At 43.9% G+C, this 18,159-nt stretch overlaps 2 protein-coding genes across 3 annotated transcripts in view; both read right to left on the bottom strand.

The window, feature by feature from the left end:
• The window catches only part of nhsa (Nance-Horan syndrome a (congenital cataracts and dental anomalies)), a 73,674-nt gene extending 71,324 nt beyond the window's left edge, over positions 1–2,350 (bottom strand). Inside the window, exon 1 of the mRNA XM_083672100.1 lies at positions 1,991–2,350. Coding sequence (XP_083528226.1) covers positions 1,991–2,270 — 280 coding nt within the window. The 5' untranslated portion in view covers positions 2,271–2,350. The remainder of the gene's footprint in view (positions 1–1,990) is intronic.
• A 5,072-nt stretch (positions 2,351–7,422) lies between these two features.
• reps2 (RALBP1 associated Eps domain containing 2) overlaps positions 7,423–18,159 on the bottom strand; it is a 34,066-nt gene continuing 23,329 nt past the window's right edge. The window contains exons 16-20 of one of the 2 annotated variants that reach the window (XR_014554272.1): positions 14,109–14,192; positions 13,882–14,018; positions 12,748–12,853; positions 8,910–9,305; positions 7,423–8,748 (exon numbers count right to left, since the gene is read on the bottom strand). Coding sequence is in view for 1 of the 2 variants with exons in the window: in XM_083672099.1 (XP_083528225.1) it covers positions 9,237–9,305; positions 12,748–12,853; positions 13,882–14,018; positions 14,109–14,192 (396 nt within the window). In the remaining variant the exon portion in view is untranslated. Of the gene's footprint in view, positions 9,306–12,747; positions 12,854–13,881; positions 14,019–14,108; positions 14,193–18,159 lie in introns of both variants that reach the window. The other variant, XM_083672099.1, reaches the window with a different exon arrangement.

The raw sequence follows: 18,159 nt of genomic DNA, 5'->3' as shown, positions 1-18,159 counted from the left end.
ACCACAGACTACCATTCATATAAAAAAGGACAATTAAGAGCAATTAGGTCTAAACATTTTCCAGGCAATGGTTTCTGGATATAGCCTAAAGGACCAAATCAAATCACCGTTCAGATGATCCCTTCAGACTGTATCAAGTGAGATGAATTCATGTCTTTTAAGTTGTTAGTCATCACAAGCTCTTGGAAGAGGTAGGCTTGCCTGCAAATGGCAAAGGGATGGTTACAACTGTGTGTGTTTGTATTACTGTGTAATTACTCACGTAGGCTACTGTAAAGTGGTCCTCTAGTACAGTGTGTCAAGTTCAGTGTGGTATTAAATGTACAGCAAATTGTCTCTTTCTACCCATTGAGAATGCCTTTTTTTTTTTTTTTTTTTTTTAACCATGGGTGACTTTTGGGGAAGGTAAACCAAAGGTGGTTAAGAGCCTGGGGGGTTGGAGTGTTTATGAGGGGAGTTGATATATCCCCTCAGGTGAGCTCAACCACTCTGAGACCACAGGAAGCAGGGAGGGAGGAAGCCCCAGGCGTGCTGAGACATGTCAGCTAAGAATGGTATAATACACTCTTCTTTGTAGGGCCAGGGCAGATGGGGTACTTGATGGAGTCAAATTGTAGGGTAGAGTATCACACACACACACACACACACACACACACACACACACACACACGCATGCATGCACACACACACGCACACACACACACACGCATGCACGCACGCATGTACACACACACACACACACACACACACGCACACGCATGCACACACACACACATACACACACACACACACACACACACACACACACACACACACACACACACACGCACACACACACACACACACATCACCCCTATAGGCTACAGGGGAGACATTGGGATTAAAACACCAATAGTAACATGCTGTGCTAGTATCAGGGTAATGATTGGTTCCTCCCTCATTGGAATGTGAGATGGGTTTTATAGCTTCTTTCGCTTGAATAACATCAATACTAATGCTTAATAAGATGCGTTATTATAGCCTTCAGCTCGTTGGACTTATTTATTCATCTCTATGTCAGTACACAAGTGTAAATTGCAAATAATATTTCAAAATAAGTCATTAGTCTACACTAAAACAAATAGTCCTAATGCCTCACTCTAAAAAACAAAAATAAAAAAATAATTTAAAAAAATCCTTCTTCTAGCATTGTGACTGCCTATGGCCCTAACCCCTAACCCTGTTCCGAGCATTGATTATTTTATTTTATGATGACTATAGATGATTCACTTACTTAAACAAATGTATTTGTTATAAAGATATATAAAGGCTAAAGGATAAAGGCGTCTGCTAAATGCCATAAATGTAAATGTAATGTAAAAATGTAATGTATTCCAATGCAATCGTATTATGAAAGTGAAAACAAATAAACGAGCAGATCAGAGGCACGGAGGCTACAGGTATCACCATTGTTTATCGCCAACGGGCTACGCACGTTACTGCCATAGTAGATGTCATTATTTACCATCATGTTAAACAGTTCAAAGCTCTAAGGAAATAGCCTAATGGTCACCTGCAATCAGGTTTGATGGGTCTCGCAACAAGAGCACTCACACAGAGTGCTGAGTCCCACTGCCGCGAAACAGCCAACACACGCCCCTCTCCCCATGAACTCCAGCTCATAGACGATCTCTGAAGACACCATCAACATATCCCTACCATTATACGGCGACAACTACATACCACTGCATGTAGACAGTGTGACCCACTAATACCCTACGCCAAAACGCATAGGTAAAAGTTGTAACATATGGACAATATAGAAGGTTCTGGATAAAATGACATGTGAGATTATTCCATGGCACCATACCACGCGTTTTACGCATCGCTTCTAACCATCATAGGGCAAGTGAAGTCATCAGAGATTTCGAGTCAACAAATTATGGGCCACGCAGCAAAGCGCACACATGGGCATGCACTATGGCTAGAAGGAGTGTAACGGAGTACTCACGCACTGCCTCCTGTTTAGGGTCTAACTCAGAGGTAGTCTGTTGGAGTTTGCCTATCTTATTCTGAAGTCCACAAACCCGCTGGTTCGTAGCCACGATATCGCTCTCCAGCTCCTGGAATAAGGAGCAGGCGTGCTTGGCCAGGTCCGAAAGCTGCCGCAGGGTTCGGGAAAGAGCCACATTGTTGATCGAACACAGATCCTCGAAAAGCAAACCCTCTTCGTTCGGGATTGAATGTCTGCACAGTAACTGAGGTTCCACGATCCGTTTGGTAAATGGCATTTTGACATGGACCTGATCAAAAAACAATCTGATCCAAGAAAACTAGTCTAGAAACAAAACTTGCCCCCCCCCCCTTATTCCAAATGTCCCAAATTCATTTGTTGGTCCTCCATCCTTTCACTCTCTAACACTGACGGGCATACGCACGGGTAGAGAGTCCGCGTCGGGCTCCTCGCTGTTCTTTCTGGTCATCAGCTGCCTATCCGTGGTATGTTTTTCAGTGCTTTAAAGTAGAGGTGGTTTAAAAAAAGACCGTGTCAAAACCAGGAGCGGTATTGCTGCGTTTCCCGGATCGGGATTCTTAGTAAAGCCCCATTCATCGCCTGCCTCTATTGGCTGCTGCTGAGGCTGATCACGAACACAGATGCACAGAGAGAAAACGACGAGCACAGAGAGTAAAACTCACTCAACAGACGGGGTTTTTCAGTGCACTGTTACACTATTTCATTCTTCTGAGATGATTATTACAGTATAACAGTATGCTCTCTGTATACACTGTAACAAGTCTGGAGCAGTGGTAGGGCTAGTCATGAAAAGGAGAACACTAACAGAAACAGTCTCCATGACAATTAATATTTTAATATATATATATATATTGACCAGGTAAGTTGACTGAGAACATGTTCTCTTTTGCAGCAACGACCTGGGGAAGAGTTGCAAGGGAAAGGAGAGGGGATGAATGAGCCAACTGAAAGCAGTAGTAGTATTTGTGGGTAATTTATTTATGAGACAGATCTCAAATAAAATCAAATGAAAGATCACCTACAGTACACATGTCATACAAAGCAATGTAGCAGTAGCATCATCGGCAACTCAAACAGTATGCACCATCAAAAGGAGAGATACTGTATCCCTAAAAAAACGTTGGCTGTTGAATAAGCAGATATAGGGGGCAGATAAATGAAAAACTGGCACCACACACTTCTTTATGAATGATTGCGCTTTGAAAAGATTCCTGTGGTGCTCCGTCATGCGCCCGCACATTGGTCTGTCGCTCTTTCACCTCCGTACGCAGGCTCCACACCAGCCTAGACCGCAGCTTCATTCACATTCGCTGAATGAGTGTTTCACTAAATCCCAGCTGACAAGGCTAGAATTGGCCGAGGTGACAGGCCTAAGCCCTTCCTGTGAGCTAACTAATGTCCACACCAGAAATGCAACCATGGCAAGCCCGGCTCGGGACAAAGGAGAGGCGAGAGAAACGTTGTATGTCGTCATCCTTGAGTAATGGCGGTAGCGACAAAGGGGCGAACTTGAACAGACAAAAGCTGGTAATCTTCCCTGGCGAGAGCAGTGTTTTAACTTTTTTAACCTTTGGCCATGTACTGCAATGGGAGGGCACTGCGGGTCGACATAGACTTCCATGACAACTCAGGAACGTACATATTGTGTTATGCACCTTTAAATGCAACGTATTGAAGAAGCCCAGTTGAATCGTCTTGAATCATTTTGATTCTGAACATGAGCCTCAGTGCATGTGCCTCAGCAGTCCAGAGTTTCAATAATCAGTATTCACTGATGCTTCCAGGTGTTTGGTCTTGAGGGCTAGCACTGTGTAGCTCCCCTAGAGGCAGGAGCACTTTCCACCAGTCCTCACAGGACGTATTGGCTTACTTTAGTCAAGTATCTAGTTTCGCTCTCACTGTTAATGGTGCTATCATATCAGACTGCATTTTTAGCTAGGAGAGTCTCATGCCCAGACTGTATATGTCATGTCCTTTGACTACCAGCAAAACGGATCATTCCATAGTAATACCTGTCTCAGGGCAGACTGTGATAAAAACTCAGTAATTAGAAGACAGTTGTTTAACTTTGTACTGTATGAGATAGCAAGATGGCAATTACATCAAACCGCTATATATTTAGAGGCGACACATGGCGGACACATATAGTTTCTTCATCACGTGCAGCTGCTGTTTGGAAACGCAAACCAAACAGTATTTATAGTTCAATGAGATACGTATGTGTCATTAATGAGGTGTCTGACTTTATGAATGCATATCCCTGTGTCAGTATGTGGAAGATACATGTGTGAATGACAATGGTGTAAGTCTACAGAGGGGGACAGGTGTTCACAGGTACACAAGTTGGACTATGCCAAATATAGGTTATGGGAAAGAGGAATCGTGGGGGCGGGTTAATGCCTGGCATCTTCTGTCTGCCTCCTTCCCTGAGCTCCTTCATTCATCCTCTTCATTCATCTCGTGAGACGTGGGATCAAGATATCAGGCCAGACTGGGGGTGCCTTTGAAAGCAAACACCAAGTTCAGCTGTTTGTCTAGGACTTAAAACCAGGGCCAGGATGAATTTCATGTCATTTCTCTGGAAGGATCTGTTGTCAAATCAAAAATGCCTGGTAATTTGATACACTGGATTGATACGATGCAACAACCGCAACCCTTGCCTCATGCCATGAATCTAGATTTATTCATGCCATATTTTTAGCATGCACGTCCTGAATATGAATCATGCTCCAACACCCCCAGGAGAAATGAATAACATCCTCAGGGCAAATAAGAAACAAGCTATGTTAATCTCAAAAAACAGCAATGTGGCGCAAAGGGGGTTTCTATAGTAACAGGGCATTGTCACATTTCACGATCAGTTATCGCCAAAGATGAGATTACATTTCTGTACCAAACACGATGTTCCAATTGATCATAACCACGCATGAACATGAACAATCACTAAGGTAGTGGAGGCTGGAAGCAAACAAGAAATGGCTTCTTCACTTTACAAACGAGTAAAGCAGAGCATACTGTAGATTGGGAGATGCTTATCTATCGTTTGTTGGACTTAAATATAACAGCCTATACTGTAGTTGTTATTCTATGGCCACGGAGTTATGCGAGCGTTGGACTGCGATGCTTTCTGTGTTTTTGGGGTTTGGAACACTGCCCTGTCTCCTTCATTTCGCTCAGCAGCCATTGTAACCGGACGGTTTGAAACCAGGGAACTCGGTTTTCGGAGAATAGATACAGCACAGACTGTCTTGGTGTCAGCAGTGAGAGTATGGCCAAAGTGCTACTACACACAAGGCTTACAAGGCAGCGAGGGTGGTGACGGACTGTTGTGTGTGGAGTGGGCAGGGCATTGGAATGTGCAGCAATGCTTTTAGAGTAAGTGGCAGAGGGTATGGGTGAAAGAGTGATGGCTGTCTAATTGCTGGAGGGTTCTAAATGCATGCCTAGAGTGTGATGCCTGCATAGAGGAGCCCACCACGGGTTATTCTGGGATGGGATGAGGGTCGGGGGAATGTAGCCAAGAGTCGTGTGCTCTCTGACCCCGGGTGGTTGGATCTGTCAGGGAAAGCACAGCTGCCCTGCTAGAGTATGTGTGTGTGTGTGTGTGTGTGTGTGTGTGTGTGTGTGTGTGTGTGTGTGTGTGTGTGTGTGCGTGTGCGCGTGTGTGTGTGTGTGTGTGTTTTGTCTTCAGCCCAGGAGGTCATTCTAGCATTACAGAGACCTGCTGTGGAAATGTCAATATACCTATGCTCCGCTGATGCTGCCATAGAAACTTTGGAGACTGTGGCAGTGAGAGAAGGAAGACAGAAGAAGAGCATTGATGGTGCTCTGTGTGACGTCTGTGTCTGGATGAATTGGGAGAACATGAGATGCTGGTTTCCTTTCAGACGTTCTGCTGAGGCTCCCAGAAACAGGTTGAACTGAGAATGAACCCTTAGAAAAGGCTGTTTACCGAGCGGTTTACTGGCAGAAAGAAGCTCAGCCATGTGTTCAGTGTTCCGTGTGTACTTGTGTGTGTTTTCGTGTGTGTTTCTGTGTGTGTTTTCGTGTGTGTTTCCGTGTGTGTTTCTGTATGTAAGGGGGTTGATTGGAAGGTAAGAGTCATTATATTGTAGAGTAGGTGAGATGAGACATGCTTACGCAGGTTAGGCCCATGTATGACGGCACTCCTTGATCTCGGATCATGAAATGTGCTTCGTGCTTAAGAGCACGCCAAGACAGTCATTATGGGCTATATTTTAACAGCGGAAAAAAAACTGTTTTATAGCGCAAATGAGGGTGCTGGCGCTGCCACTAGGAGGTGTGTCTGCCGTCGTCGATTGAAGACACATCTCTTCAGGCTACATCTTAACAGTCCCTCCTAAAGACCTCTTCACCCCCACTACCCCCCTGTACAAGTTTCTCTCCTGTTAATAAATAAAACAATTATAAATAATAATAATAATTCCTTCTTCTAGCATTGTGACTGCCTATGGACCCTGGTCTGAGCATCTTTATCTTATGATGACTGATGGATAGATGATTCACTTACTTATACAAATGTATTTGTTGTAAGTCGCTTTGGATAAAGGCATCTGCTAAATGCCATAAATGTAAATGTCTGAAACATTTTTCAGCGCAACTGATGGCACTTGGCCTGCTCATCGCCATGAACACGCCTCTATTACCATGACTCAAGAGGCAGCGCTGTGGTCATTTCATCTGTTGCTCTATTAGTTCTTCATTGTCCCAGTAAGTCTCTCAGATACTCATCTCTCCTGGATAGGTGCAGCATTTTGTGATAACGTAAGTTATCTGGACTGGTAAATGATTTCCTGCATCCACCATATTGCATTTGATAGAGGACAGTGAGTAATTGGATGTTGTTCATCCATAAGGCCCCTCTGTTCATCCATAAGGCCCCTCTGTATCTCTAATTCAGATCTGGTAGCGAATCATAATGCCAGTTGGGCTGGGAGGCGGATGCATCCGATGAATTTGACTAGCGCCACGGATCAACAAATAGAGGAGTTGAGGTAGTGCTTCAAATGGAGGCAGGATTTCAACCCGATTTTTTTCAAACAGGGAATTGAATGCACACTGCTCACCTGATGGCAACGAAAAACATATTCAGCTAACTTCACGTTTTCATTGTGTGCAAGTCAGGTTGTACACATCAGGCCGGGGAGGAACGGGAGAGGCATCGCCAGCGGCTCAGGTAACATCTTTAGGAGGGTGGAGACTTGCTGAGACTTCCCACCCCCAGTGTTTACTTCCTACACCCCCAGAGTCTCAATCCAGAGATGACATTCTGGGTTCCCAGATTATTACGGGCGTAACCCAACCAACTATTGGGTTCTCGCATTTCCCATTCTCTGTACTTGGATATTGTCAAAACAACCTAAGTGACAATAAAATAGTTACAAGAATGAGATAAAAATAGACACATTTATTGATTGATTGGATTCCCCATTTAGATGTTTTGCCCCAGCCCAGTGCTCATTTGTGCATGAGTAGATTTAAGCACTAAAAATTATGTATTTGTCAGTTGCAATTTAACATTTAGTACATTTTAGCATACACACACACACACACACACACACACACACACACACACACACACACACACACACACACACACACAATCATGATTTTAATTTAGCCATCATGAGGAAACATAGTCACTCTCCAGTTTCTATACAAGACACAAGGATGTATCAAAAATATGGTCAAAAGCAAGCTTAGCCAGAACCATCATTTTGCATAGATAAATCAAAGACATATGCACATTGGGCATACACACGCTTCTTATGAAATCTATCTCTTTGCAAACATCAAAGGATTTTGTGCTTGTTTTTTTCTTTTACCACTGCTAAACATTTTTATTTTATTTCTATTTCTATTCATTCACCATCAATTTAGTTTCATCATCCATTAACTATCATCATTATAACTGATGCAGTGTTTTATGGAGAAGAAGCAATAAGAAACAAAATTATATACATTCAGAATTTTGCAAATAAATCTCATCAAACAGCACTTTTTTCTCAAGGTCAATGTTTCGCTAGGAGGAATATCAAGTAGATTTTTAGTGTAAAATATGGATAAACTATACACATTTAAACACAGTTCAAAGTCATCACATATGTAACAGTCTCACATATGTAACAAAACTCCTATCAACTCCTAGCAAAACCATGCTGTCATATCCCATTCAAGGTCCTCTACATGTATCCATGTACTGTCTGAAATATATAAAATCAATAGGAGTTTCACATCTTCATCTCAACTGTGTTCTGCAAGCATAGCATGCTATTTGTTAATGTGCATTCTTAAAAATGACAAGTGCATTTCTGTGGAATATTTCATTCATCAAGCACCATCACTTGCTTTACATACATGAACATACTGTACATGCAAGCACACCCATGCACACGCCTGCCCACACGCTCACGCTTGCTCATACTTACTCACTCACTCACTCACACACACACACACACACACACACACACACACACACACACACACACACACACACACACACACACACACACACACACACACACACACACACACACACACACAGTTTAAAGATGTGAGGCACAGTGACATTTGGCCAGGTGAGTGTACCCTGTACGTGATTGCAGAGACTCGAATTCCACACAAAACTCCTCACCTTAGTTCAGACCATCAGGGGGAAATCCTCATTTGTGTACAGACAGATAAGTACAGTATTTTGAAGTAGAAGATGATCTCTATAACAACATACAACAATTTAGAAAATTAAAATAGAATTACCATTTTCACACAATGATGGTAGTGCCTACACACCCACAAGATAAAACATACAACAGATGAAAAAGCAACAAAAACAACACAATTTGTGGCTGTAAAAATGCCTTTTGTTTTTTTTTACCTGCTTACTCGTCATCAAGTCGCGTGTGCAACTCTGGAGCTCCTTTTGCCTACATCATCCATAAGCCCTTGTTTTCAGGCCTCATCCCCAGTCCCAGCGTCCACACACAGCAAAACAAGTCTATGTGGATATTGTGCTTCCCGTATCTTGATTGAGCACACTTTGAACACGTAGCACACTCAAGTTCATTTGGAAGGTTCCGTGGGACCGTGAAGAGGTGAGACTAGTTGGATGGCCATCAGAGGTGAGACTAGTTGGATGATGGTCACGCAGGGGTGAGACTAGTTGGATGATGGTCACGCAGGGGTGAGACTAGTCGGATGATGGTCACGCAGAGGTGAGGGGGCGAAGGATATCCAGCTGAGACTCCAAGGTGATCCTCTCTTGATGAACCTCCTGAGAGAGGACAGACCAGAGAGAAGACAATGACTTTGTGTCGAGTATCTGTCGTCATCTGATATACCCTGAACTCATGGTATATACGATATGTATACGTATAAAGGTTTCTGATATGATATACCCTAAACTCATGGTATACACTGCACGTATAAAGGTTTCTGAGTTCTTTTATCTGTCTCATCACATTGGTGTAAGCTCTGTCCATTCATCTTCCATTGTCTTACAACAGATACCGCCACTCGGTCCACACTGATCTGTGTGAAAAAAAAAAAATGAAACAAACCCCTAAAGCTTGGTCAAAAAAGTGACCATGGTTACAATGGGACAGACAAACTTTTCAGCCTCAAACCAGTCATTTTCAAGTTTCTTCCCAGCGAATGTCTTAGTTACATGATTGTATGACGAGCAAAGGAGTTTAGATTTTGAGTGTGCAGTATTTATTAAGTTTGGCAATGAGGACGAAAGCTAGCATAGAAGACTGGTCAGCTAGCCATCTGAGTTTTGATAGTTCGTAAAGAAGGTTGTCGTGCCACTGAAAGCAATGGGCGGATTGATTGATTTTCTAGTGTGACGGCACTATATTCCCATGGATGCAGAATATCTTTAAAAATCAAGAATCGCTCCATGAGATCCACGTTCCACGTATAGATCATAGCCGTAGTTCAGACAAAGCGGCGTCACGCTAGAATGATGATACCTGAGATATGTAATCTTAAATATCTTAAATATACCACAAGACACCATAAACGCTTTGTTGAACCTGTACAAATACAGTGCCTTCGGAAAGTATTCAGACCCCTCCACATTTTGTTGTGTTATAGACTAAATTTAAAATGGATTAAATTAAAATAATTTTCCATCAATCCACACACAATACCCCAGAATGACAAAGCGAAAACAGGTTTTTAGAAATTTCAGTAAATTGATTAAAATTGAAATACAGAAATACCTCATGTACATAAGTATTCAGACCCTTTGATATAACACTCTTAAAATGAGCTAAAATGCAAAAATGTCATCAACAAATCACTCAATAAAGTTGAATTGAGTTCATCTTAATGCAAGGATAATAGTTAATGTAATTTGGAATAATATCTTTGTTTTTATAGGGTCTCTGATTTGCATAGGAATCAATTACACACTGTGTGGATCAGGTTGTCATTAAAACAGAGCAAATGGAGAGGAACAAAACTGCTAAGGAATGTGACCCTGAGGCCTGGGGAGACTTACAAAAATCTACAAAGTTGAATGGTGGAGAGGAAAAAGCACAGTCGATGGGACAACATCATCTCAGTCACTCTACAAAATTGGTCTATAACCAAGTGGCCAAAAAGATTCCCTTAATGGAAAGTAATCTATCTCAAATCCATAATTGTGTTTGCAACAATGAATTCAAATGATACAGCAAAGAAAGTGGCTGGAAATGTGTTAATTTGGTTTTACTACAAAGCATTAAGTTTGGTGCAAATCCAGCACATGCAATGCAGTTTCCGCACCATCTCTCGTGTGAAGAATAGTGGTAGCTGCATCAAGTTATGGGTATGTTTGTCACTGGCATGGACTGGGGAGTTTGTCAGGATTTTCAAGAGAAAATTATTAAATTTGCTGAGTTGGTAATGACATCCTAATCTACACAGTGTGTAATTGTTTCCTATGCAAATCAGAGACCTTATAAAAACAAAGATATTAATTCCAAATTAATATCTATTATCCTTGCATTAAGAGGGACTCAATTCAACTTATTGAGTGATTTGTTGATGACATTTTGCATTTTAGCTACATTTAAGAGTGTCATAGCAAAGGTTCTGAATACTTATGTACATGAGGTATTTCTGTATTTTAATTTTAATACATTTACAGAAATTTCTAAGAACGTGTTTTCACTTTGTCATTCTGGGGTATTGTGTGTGGATTGATGGCAAATTCTTTTAATTTAATCCATTTTAAATTGAGTCTAACCCTAACTCTAACACAACAAAATGTGGAAAAAGTGAAGGAGTCTGAATACTTTCCGAAGGCACTGTAGATTTTTTCTTCAAGGGAACTCTTCTTCCACCCTCACCCCACCTCCTCTCTCTCTCTCGCTCACACACACACACACACACACACACACACACACACACACACACACGCATGCACGCAAGCACACACCCAGCCTGCCCAGCTGGCCGATGCTCTATTTTGAAGAGGACAGTTGTGAATGCCAAAGGCTTTTTGGTATTTTCAGAAGACATTGGTGTCTATATACAACGCCACAGGTTGCCTTTCTTTCTTGACTTTATTTTTATGATGCTGAGAGGAAGGACCTGATTGGGGCGTGCAAAAATAATACAATGCAATGAATAATGACCTCCTCCTCTCCACTGTTTCATAGATTGTAAATTTTCATTCACATTAAAATCAATCTATGTATATGTCAAAAGACTGAATTGTTCATTTGGTTTGGGTGTGATATTTGAGCTGAAAAGCCTAACAGGCTGTTTATTGGGATGTGCTCTCTGTATGGAAGTGTAGAGCAGCTATACACCAACACTGGCATGTAAGGAGAGAGGGTTCACTGCAGGATCATTAAGGATGAGAATGGAAAGCGTGCCACATGTGTTTTGAATGTGTGTGTGTGTGTGTGTGTGTGTGTGTGTGTGTGTGTGTGTGTGAGTCCCACTCCGACTGAGTGGTGAGGAGGTGAGCAGACAAATGGAAGGGGGTGGGGTGATTTCAGCAAGTGGGAAAATGTGAAAGCATTTGTTGTTTCACTCGGTCGCGAATAGGCAGACATCCATGAAGAAATTATTGTATTTGTATAAACACATATACATATATGTATGCCCTGTGTGCGTTTGTTGTGGTTAGTATATGAAATATATGTGGAAATATGTATAAATATAAAAATGTGCATTTCCGAATGTATGACGCCTTTTCACAGGACGTGTGTGTCCACTGTGTTCTAGAATGATGGCAATCATGGTGTTGAGTATCTGTTGGTCATGTGTCTTTATTGTGTCCTATGAGGAAGGGCGGGGCTGTTCTATGAGGGGGCGGAGCAGTCCTATGAGGGGGGCTGGGCTGTCCTATAAGGGGTGGGCTGTCATATGAGGGGGCGGGGCTGTCCTATGAGGGGGGTGGGGCTGTCCTATGGGGGGGAAGGGCTGTCCTATGGGGGGGAAGGGCTGTCTTATGAGGGGGGGGGGGCTGTCCTATGAGGGGGGGGGGCTGTCCTATGAGGATGACAGAGATTGGGTGAGGGCTGTGAATGACAGGGCTCGCCATCAGGCGAACCACTAATGCAGCCCATTTTTTCTCACTCTCACACACACACCCACACCTGAAGCCAAACATACTATGAAGTTACAGTATATACAGAGAGAGATAGAGAGAGAGAGAGAGAGAGAGAGAGGGAGAGAGAGGAGAGAGGGAGAAAGAGAGAGGAGAGGCTGCTGACCTTCAGTTGTTGTTGGAGCTCACTATTTAGGCGAGTCAACACAGCATTGGTCTCCTTGTTCTTGCGGATCGCCGTCTGGATTTCTCTCTTCTGCCTGGAGAGCAGCCTGAGGAGAAGAATTTATTTGGCAATGCTATCAATTCTCATCAATTGTAGGAATGTGATACGTGCAACCCCCCCCCCCCCCCCCCCCCCCGAGACAACACACACGCACTGCACACCCCCCTCCGAGACAACACACGTGCACACCCAAGGGAGAACAGAGCTCTGGGTCAGCCATATTCGGATTCCCTGGAGCAGTTAGGGGTTAAGTGCCTTGCTCAAGGGCACAACGGCAGTAGGCACATGCCAGTAACCTTCCAGTTACCAGCTCACATCAGGCTCCCTCCTGGAGTGGGGATCAAACCAACGACCTGCCGATTGCTGGCCGGCCTCTCTAACCGCTAGGCTACCTGCCGCCCCAAAAGGTATCTTTGCTCATCATAAGGTGTGTGTGTGTGTGTGTGTGAGAGATACAAATAACTCAACAACAGAGGTGTGTTTGCTCTCTGTTTAAACACCACAAAGTGTGTGTGTGCACGCGTGTGTGTGTTTATGTGTGTTATATCCAAATGACTCAACAAGGAGCGCAATCCTGTTGAGCAAATCTCAAACCAGTCGTAGACATTTCGGCCTCGCCAGGATTACAGCAAAGGAGCGTGGCTTTACATCAATCAGCCTATGCTATGGTTAGCTGTCACCACTGTTATGGATGGTCATGTTCTTGCTGACCATCCCACCCTTCTCAATGGCCTACTCGGTCACCGAGGGAACCCAGACACCATGTGTTAGAGCCATCACAGTGTCAATGTTTACCCACCACGGTCAACGCATCAGGTTGGGTTTCTCCGCCCTGCACAGGGGTTCAGGGGGTTAACCATATCCCTGAAATGCTTTTCAAGATCAATCAAGACCCAAACAAAGTGTTTGTCTTTTTTCGCATCAATCAAACTGTCAGGAATGAAACTGAGGAATTTGGAATTTGGAATTGAACCTAAAAGTGTTGTGACACTCATTCAATTCAAAATGATTCAGTTGAATCATTGATTCGTGCACTTTTGACTTAGAAAAAAATCTGATGTTGTTTAAACTGACTTTTGGGCAGGTTTGGAGGCGGGAGGAACTGATGGCGTGGTGGAAGGAGGAGTGGCGTCGAGGTTCTGGCTGTCCAGGCGGTACTTCCTGCGGACGGGCTTCTGTGGGGCCTGGTTCAGGGAGACTCCCGTCACTTCCTGCCAAACGGAAAGTATCACATTTACAACTCTGTCTCATACAGCACGCACGCAGACACACATTTCCAGCGCCACAGAGGTCATTCTGACCTGTTTCGGTCGGGTGAGGTCTTCTGTGCTGGGCATAGTCCTACGCAGTGGGCTCTGTTCTTCAGGTTTAACACCAGTCTCCTCCTGCAACACAGACAAGAGAAAAAACATACAAGTTACACAGTGAAGCCATAGCCCTCACTAGGTCCTAGATGTCATAAGACAAGCTCTCCATTTCTTTATGTGTATGAAGATGGAAGCATAAGAATAAACAAATGCTGCATTCAAGTGCTCCTCGGAACGAGGAGACTCTGACATTTTCGACTCTGCGAGGCGTGTACCTCTGGCAATTAAGAGTTTCCCAGTCGGAGCTTTCTCAAAATTAGCCAATAGTGAGCCCTACGTAAAATCCTATGCTACATCTTGGTGGGAAGCTCCAAAAGTCCAGAAGTGGCTGAATGAAATGACATGAAGGAAGTCCAGAAGTGTGGGGATGAAATGTTGTTCACTTTGACACAGATAAATCCGAGCCCTCGCTCCCTATAGAGAGCAACATGATATAGTGCTCTCCCAGCAAGCCCTGCTGCCTCCTAATGGGGCTGCAGTGATGGATGAAGCTTCTCTTTATTGCATTTCTCTGCTGTGTATCATCCATTATTCCTTCATAAGACACACTGTAGATCAAGATCTTTATGAAGAAGGCTCAAACATGCTCAATCTTAACCTTAATTCAGAAAGTGTTGTTATGTTGTTGTTGGTGGTGGTGGTATTGTCTAACAAGTATGCCTCATGGATACTGATCTGATGAGGGCTGTACAGCCACAAAACGTTTGAAATCCTTCCAAAATGAAAGTGTGTCCGTGTGAAATAAAAATGTATCTTACGAGCTGAATATATTTGCAAGTTTACTGCATTACAACTTTTCCCATGTATTTACAGAACTTGATACATCCAATGTTTTGGCAGTTTCCCTTGTGGTGGTGGTAGCAGAATGCCTAGGCTCCCGCTGATCGCTAAAACAGTCATATGGTGGTGCTGTAAATTGGACCCCAGAAACATAAAAATCTAATTTGCTGAGCCATGCGACGGACTAGCAGGCAGCCACAAACATATGCCTCTCCAAAAAAAAAGATTGGGATGAAATACGGCCGCAGCGTGGAACCATGTGAAGGTAAAAGTTGCTACTCTGGTCATAAACCACACAGCCCTCTGCACAATGTGTGCACTCAGTCATAAGTCACTGCAGCTTCGCCCCTGCACAGGGAGGCCTGACATTACTTTCAACACCGCCGACTCAAACACGGCCTGAAAATGAATGGAGTCGCCCTCATACTCACAGAGGTCATGAAGAGTGAAGACTATCACATTTTAGCTCAATGAAATAACAGTTAAACACATGATGACTGTTACTGTAGATAACAAGGTCAATAAACTTGACTTTACTGAAAGATGATTTCCTTTGAATGCAGTTCCCACATCTGCATGCGGTTGCATGCACTAGAGTGCCACCTGGTGGTGGTGTTGAGATGTTGCACTGTGTGGTGAATTGTACACCTAACAGCACGAGAGGAACCGGAGGTCTGTTTCACCACTGTGTTTGAATGTTTCACATAAAGCAGATGTTGACTTTCTCTGACTCACTCACTTTCCCTCTCTCCCTCCCTTTGGTATTATATTTGTCCATTCATTCATCAGTAGGCTGGACAGTTTTGCAGGCAGAGATGTGTGTGTGTATATGTGTGTGTGTAGGTGTGTGTGCGTGCGTGCGTGTGTGTGTGTGTGTGTGTGTGTGTGTCATCTGCAGGTCCTACTCCAGCAGTGTGTGTGTGTAGTGGGGGTTGTGCTGGTATCTGCCTCAACTTGTATTACTAGGTCAGAAATAAATACATGTCTATGGTACCCACCTGGGGATCTGCCAATCTGCCTGGCTTTTAATTAAGAATGAGTAGGAAGTCCTGGGGGGGCGGATGGGGGGGGGGGTGAGAGATGACAGCGATACTACAAGAGTAACGGTAGGGAAGAGAGAGAGAGAGAGATCAAGAAGGAGTAGGAGATGAGACAGAAGCAACGCAGTGACAGAGTGAAAGAGTGAGAGAGATAAAAGAATGTATGCCCGGGTCGTAGGAGGAGTAAGATCATCAGTGTGTTCTCATGACGCAAGGAAGGAGATAGAGGATAGACAGATGAGGCGAAGGATTAACATGAGGGATTGGAGGAGGGATTGAGTAAAGTAGGTGTTTTGCAACACAGGGCGGGCTAGCACCACACTGTGCCCTCCGCTCACCACCACAGACATCATCTGTCTAACAGGCTCAACCAGTCAGAAAGATGGAGCACATAAAGACTTGTTCTTCCCCACAGCCAGAGAGAACATGACTCTCTCTTCTTTCAACATGCCCCCCCCCCCTCTCTCCGTACTCTCAGAAGAGCCTCCCTGCCTGTCAACATGTATGAAATATGAATATGAGCTTGAGATATGTCTCCATACTGGTGTCACAGCACAGGCAGCCTCTAGGTCAGATGACCCCAGACAGACAGGGTCAAAGGCCAACAAAAACAGGTGAGGGTAAGTGAGTGTTAAGTTTGGCTGGACTGGACTGGACCAGAGCCCTAACAAACGGCTGGGGTGTTGAAGAGTGGACTAAGAACTGGACTGGACCGGGGCCCTAACAGATGGCTGTGGTGTTGAAAAGTGGACGAAGAACTGGACTGGACCAGGGCCATAACAGACGGCTGGGGTGTTGAAGAGTGGACTAAGAACTGGACTGGACCGGGCCCTAACAGACGGATGGGGTGTTGAAGAGTGGACTAAGAACTGGACTGGACCGGGGCCCTAACAGACGGATGGGGTGTTGAAGAGGGGACCAAGGCCGGTAAACTGGGTAGCCAGGTCTTGAGTGTTTGGAACCCTTTTCAGGTCAACGATCAGTTTTAAGTGAACCTATGCCGTGTACTGTCGATGCTCTGTGAGATAGGCTTTTCATTTGAAGTTCACTGTTTCTGTTGAAGCCTTTTTGTTGAATAAATACACCAGCTTGCCTGGTTTGACCCCTGCCTCTCTGTGTTGAGCCTCTGTCCCTTTCTCTTATCATGACCCAAGCTCTGCTCCATGACGGAAGACTAATTTGTCTGATTGATTCCACATAAACCAAAAAATACTAGAACCCATATTTCACCCAATTGAAACTCTACTACACTATCAAAATACGGATAGATGAAAATGTATGAACATGCATGCACAAACACACTTTTAAACCCCGTGTAGTGGTAAATAGACTTACTGAACGAGATCTCCTTGGTAACCCGCCCCTCCCAAGCCAATTGTGTAACAGATGACATGCCATGAGACAAGTGCAGCCAGTCACAGTTGTGAAGGTGATAATTGAGCCGACCCATTTCTAACGAAGTGTTTCTTTCCCATGCTTCCTGTATTACACCAGACCACAACAGCAGGGGACCAGGGCTGTCTTAACTCGTTTACTGTAGAGGGTGAATAAGGTTGCCCCAAATCGTCAACGTTCTAGAGCGACAAGGGAGATGAACAATGCATAAATTATGATGTTTCATTTTATAGCCAATCCAAGTATTGTTGCTCAGTAAATACCACATAAAACGCTTGGCACTCTCGGTGGTGAGTTCTGGAATTCTTTGGCGGTTAGTGAGTGAATAGGGCTTATCGGCAACATTAAGAAGCCGTATGATGAACAGAAATCCTCTCTCCAAATGGGGTCAGGGTCTAACATCGTCGGGAAAGTACTTTGAAAATGACTTTCAGTTCTTTCATGGCTTTAGGATGACAAATGAATTACATTGGGGTATCGAATTCAGGAACATAATGTCACGCCACTAGTACTTGAAACACGGTATGAGTCAGGGTGGTGGGGGGGGGGGGGTTGTTAAAACGAGGATAAAACGCTCCCTCTGTGAGGCAGTAAAATGACACTGGGTGATGGAGAGGTTAAATCTGAGAGATGTATGTTCTCAGAGCACCATTGCCTCAAGTCAGGAACAGATCATATGGGTGGATCATGTTTCAGTGCTACTGCAGTTATGGAGTTAACCTCGAAGATATCAATATAGAAAAATATTATATCGTTATCAATACACTACT

The sequence above is a fragment of the Argentina silus genome, assembly GCF_951799395.1.
Source record: "Argentina silus genome assembly, chromosome: 6".
Lineage (NCBI taxonomy): Eukaryota > Metazoa > Chordata > Actinopteri > Argentiniformes > Argentinidae > Argentina > Argentina silus.
This window is presented reverse-complemented; position numbering and strand designations above follow the sequence as displayed.